At 36.6% G+C, this 5,128-nt stretch overlaps 1 protein-coding gene across 1 annotated transcript; it reads left to right on the top strand.

Moving 5' to 3' along the window:
* Nucleotides 1-2,275: 2,275 nt before the first annotated feature.
* Nucleotides 2,276-4,250, top strand: LOC106817986. Its single transcript, XM_014822689.1, has 6 exons — nucleotides 2,276-2,342; nucleotides 2,470-2,568; nucleotides 2,708-2,884; nucleotides 3,033-3,207; nucleotides 3,422-3,588; nucleotides 3,735-4,250. Exons 1-6 carry the CDS (start codon nucleotides 2,310-2,312, stop codon nucleotides 3,960-3,962), a joined length of 879 nt encoding a protein of 292 aa, XP_014678175.1. The 5' UTR covers nucleotides 2,276-2,309; the 3' UTR covers nucleotides 3,963-4,250.
* Nucleotides 4,251-5,128: the final 878 nt, after the last annotated feature.

The following is a 5,128-nucleotide window of genomic DNA, read 5'->3' as shown; positions in this document are numbered from 1 at the left end:
TAAATTACATGCAAATTATTTCCGTGACACGTGATAATTATTAATGGTAATGATAAATATTATTATTATTAATTATATTGAACTACTGCTCAATCCAACAACATACAAAACATAAACCTGCTACAAGCGTTTAGCTATAGAATGAAAGGGCGGGTGTTCGAGTCTCTGCAGTTAATATTAATTTCCCGCTGTTTTGTTTTTTCTATTTATATACATTTATCTCATTATCCATTTCAATATTCTTCCTACTAAACTCAAATATGTAGACGATTTATTTGCTACAAAATAAATGAATAACTGCATACAAAGACCATCTACTGCACTACTGTAACATTATTACAAAGTAGAGCTAACACATTGTGCTACATAACCGCGTTTGCTCATAACGGCCGCTAGTGGCCTACTCACCACGTTAGTGTAGTAAATCGGAACATATAATGTAGCACATAATGTATGATACAGGCGTGTTTGATACGCCTCCCAAGTCACTTTAAATTTAGTGAGACCTCCCTAAGGCGAAAGGACCGAGTTTTACACTATTCTCCTTCGTGTTGGTGTTCTATAACATGTTTAGTATTAGTTTTTTACCTGTTATTCCTTATTCCTGTTAACAGGTGCAAAAAATGGCAAGTAAATTTAAGAAGAGGCGACAAGCACTTCTTAACGCGCAAGGCATCTCAGCTGAACATGTACTACCGAATGTGCAGTTTACATTTTGAAGATAATCAATTCACAAATGTAAGTCTCCACATTCACTAATTACAGTATTAGTAGCAGAATTTAAATAATAAACAAGCCGAAGTGCCAGCTCAAGCGAATAAGTAACACTTATACACATACTAAACACCATTTTATTGTACACTATCTATACATGCATGTGTAGGAGGAAAAGAATCGTCTCAACTGGAATGCAGTTCCCACTCTATTCGATATCCCAAATCCACCGCCGCTAACAACACCTCTCCGGCATCCTCCTAAACGAGCCAAGGTCGATCCACTTCCTTCTGCATCTGTGGAGTCCCTTGTCCCAGTCCCTGATGAGGTAGAACATATCTACAGTTTCCACCCGTTGTGCTGTTATACATGGCTCATAGCCTATTGTTTTGAATTGGCAATATAATTATATACAGGCTTTTAAATAAATAAATATTATGAGGTGTGGATCGATGTACAATTATATAGCTTAAGTTATATTTATTGATACATATTACACGTTTTGTGTATAGGATATGTCAAGAAGTGCAAAGCAGGACAAGTCTTGCTGTAGTTGCAAAAAAGTGATTAGAGGACTGCAATCAAAAATATCGAAGTTACGTGCTAAAGTAAAGGAACTACGTAGGTGCTTTATATTTTCAATCATGTTAACAAACCTATGGCATAGCTTATGTATGCAGCTTGTTACAGGTAGAGATTAATAAAATTGATAAAGAACTAGAGTTGACTGCGACATGTGGGCAAATGTGACATGCTCGTTTAGTAAATTATAATGCACAATAATTTTAACAGTGTATTTAAGAGGTGAATTTCTCTCATTTAGGTCAGAGAAAATCGCACCCATCAACAGAAAATGTATTGCAACAGGCCAGTCAGTTTTTGTCAAAGGAGCAGGTAAGTGATATGTTAGCATATTAAACATAAATTCTGTTACTAGTATTTGTTTTTGTCATCCGCATTATTTTTTAATTATATAATTTTAATTATAGGTCACATTGCTGAAATGCCAAATTCTGAACTCAAAGTGCAGAAGGAAGATTGGAAGGTGGAATAAAGCTGTTAAGTTGTTGTGCCTCGGCATTTATTACCGAAGCCCTTCAGCGTACAGGGAGATAGCCAGATTGCTCCACTTGCCATCTCGGATTACCCTGTTCAGATTCCTTCGCAATATCGTTGGTACTTTTGAGGTATACCTTTTACACATTAAAATGTAATAATGTTAAGCAATCATTAAAATGTCAATTTTTGATTAAAATATGAATAGCTGTACCTTACTATTAAGAGATTTTGTGCAAAACAGCTACCTATTGGCAATGTAATTGTCAAGCCCATGACAGAATTTAAAACAACTGACAATTATACCCAGGTACGTAAACCTCCAATCACTTATCATTGTATTGCAGCCAGGAATCCTGTCCGGTGCATACGACAAAATATTGCAAGTGCGAGTTAGTCAGCTTGAAGAAAAGCATCGCAACTGCACGTTAGTTTTTGACGAAATGTCAATTAAAGAATTTGTACAGTACAACAGACACCGAGATCGTGTATCAGGATTGGCAGAAGATGGAACATGTGCTAAGCATGTCCTCGTATTCATGGCTAGAGGATTATGTTCGAACTGGAAGCAGGTAATCTATTGACTATTAATTGATTGTAAGTTGCATATGAAGATTGATTGCTATTTATCAGGATTTTTATTTTCTGTGCATCACCTCCCATGTTATATAAACAGATTATTTTTATTCTTGCTGCCAGGTGATTGGATTTCAATTTGTCGGCACAACAGTAAGATCGAAAAGTTTGCAGCGACACATACTGCTGTCAGTTAAAAAATTGGAAGCATTGGGATTGAAGGTATGTATTTACTACAAAAATTTCTTACATGCCTTAAATAACAAGATAATAAACATAGAAAGTTTATATACATAGAACCTATGTAACGTTTTATATTATGTTATTAAACTGCTCAATTGGAAAAGCTTTTTTTTGACAGGTGAGAGCAGTTGTGTGTGATCAGGGACCAACGAATCGTGCAGCACTATCATGCCTTGGCATGACAAAGAATAACCCTTCCATAGAGCTAAGTGGAAGGAATTATCTGGTGATATTCGACATCCCACACCTTTTCAAGAGTCTCCGGAACAACTTCCGGAAAAATCTCTTTGTTAAGGTATTTTATGATAATGTCAAATATATTTTTATATATCCGAATTCTTCAGCTATATTTCTTCCTGTTATAAAATTATTACTACAGCACCTTTATCTAAGGTTAAATGACCATATATATGCAATATAAAACAACACAATAAATGTATTAGGTCAATGGAAGAGTAGAGGCCAGCTGGCAAGACGTTGTAGAGTTCTACAACTTAGACAAGAGCCAGAGCCTGCGTCTTGCACCAAAGCTGACGGATGTGCACCTCAACCCTGGCCTGTTCAAGAAACAGAATGTGAGGATGGCCGTTCAGGTCTTGTCTCACACAGTGGCTGCAGGTACATATAAAGATCAGATGTGTCATATTATTACAATTAGTAATATATAACAGTGAATATTTTTCGAAATGTGCATTCACAAGAACATGCATGCATAACATGTACACACATGCATAATAAAACAAGCATATTATTGAATAACTTTCTATGAGACACTCCCTCTGGTTTCTGGTAGGGGACCTAAAATTGCCTAATATGAAGTTTTCTGATACAGGTCTTCATACATATGCATCTGTAGGCCTACTGGCAGCTACAGCCATGCAAACAAGTGCATTTCTTGAAAGAGTAGACAAACTCTTCGATATATTGAATTCCAGAACATTGCATGTGAATCGGAAAAGTTCCAAACCCCTCTCTTCTGTAACTTCAGAGGAGTTTAAGGTATTTGATGCATTTTTACTGTTTAAATGAAAATAATGGAAATAACTTATAGGAAATACTAAAATTAGGGTGCTAAATATTAGTTGGTAAAATGATATTAACAGACTTTTAGAAGTAGTGTTAATTTAAATACCTGTTACTAACAGTTTCTTGAGGAATCCATTTCCTGGACCAAGTCTTGGAGTTTTGGAAAGGTACTGCCATTCCAATGGGGCCTGGTCAACTCTATTCGTGCAGTTGTCAGACTAACCAGGGAGCTGCTGGATGAGGGTTTTACGATGGTTTTTACCAGTCGATTCAACCAGGACTGCATTGAGGCACGTAATTTCCCATTAATGGCGACATCCAATTCGAAATGGCTGCATGAACTTTGATACATATTTTTCAATAGAAATGTTTGGCTGTTATCAATAAACGGAAATGTAAATTAACTGTAGTGAGCTTAATAATACAAAATAAATTTTATGAGAACTTTATTTCATTTTTAAATGCACATTTTTTCAGAATCTCTTTTCAACTGTAAGGGCGAAGAGTGGCCATTCCTTCAACCCAACGGCTGAACAGGTTAGCAGTGCGTTAAAGAACATCATAGTACTGTCTAACATGGAGCCTCTATCAATCATGAAGAACTGCCAATCAGACGGGGCCGACTCGTTATTAACATCAAANAAGAAGAAGAAGAAGAAGCCCAGTTGTGAAACGATGCGGTAGACTTCATGAATAATCTGGTAAGTGCGGTGGTAAGAGTAATCTAAGTAAGATTGATCAAATGATAATGATTGTACTTCTAGTGATTTCTGGGAGAAAGCAGCAGTATGGCAATTTAGAAGATGGTAAAGTCAATGATTTTTAATTATAGTGCAGCGGACAATCTCTCATATCATAAGCATTGTGCAAATTATGACTAAAGCATGAAATTTCTACCAGTGTTAGTACATGCCATTAGCTTCATTTTCAGATCGGGAGGTAAGGCAGATTTGACCTCTGAGGACCGTGAGAGGTCAATGACCTAAAAGTATCAAAATATTGATGTTTGGCGTCATTGGTTAATGGTAAACATGTTTATGATGTACAAACCATGCATTTGTGTTCCAATAAGTGTCTACATATTCCACACAGCATTGGTAATTATTTACAGGTGTCTAGCTTTGACCTCCGAGGACCGTGAGAGGTCAATGACCTCAAAGTATCAAAATATTGATGTTTGGCATCATTGGTTAATGGTAAATATGTTTATGATGTACAAACCATGCATTTGTGTTCCAATAAAAGTGTCTACATATTCCACACAGCGTTGGTGATTATTTACAGGTGTCTAGCTTTGACCTCTGAGGACAGTGAGAGGTCAATGACCTCAACATATCAAATATTGATGCCAATGTATGTAAACTGTGGTGGCTGGTACTAACACAATTGTTGTATAACTTGTGTGTTGCAGGATTCCCTGCCTGATGATCAAAGCCAAGATACAAGCATCCCAGACCTGATCGTCACTATGGCAAAGCGTCATATCCTCATAGACCCAGCTCAGCCCTCTACG

This window comes from Priapulus caudatus, unplaced genomic scaffold (assembly GCF_000485595.1).
Source record: "Priapulus caudatus unplaced genomic scaffold, Priapulus_caudatus-5.0.1 Scaffold1963, whole genome shotgun sequence".
Classification (NCBI taxonomy): Eukaryota; Metazoa; Priapulida; class Priapulimorpha; order Priapulimorphida; family Priapulidae; genus Priapulus; species Priapulus caudatus.
The sequence above is the reverse complement of the archived record's forward strand: the minus strand, read 5'-3'. Positions and strand labels throughout refer to the sequence as shown.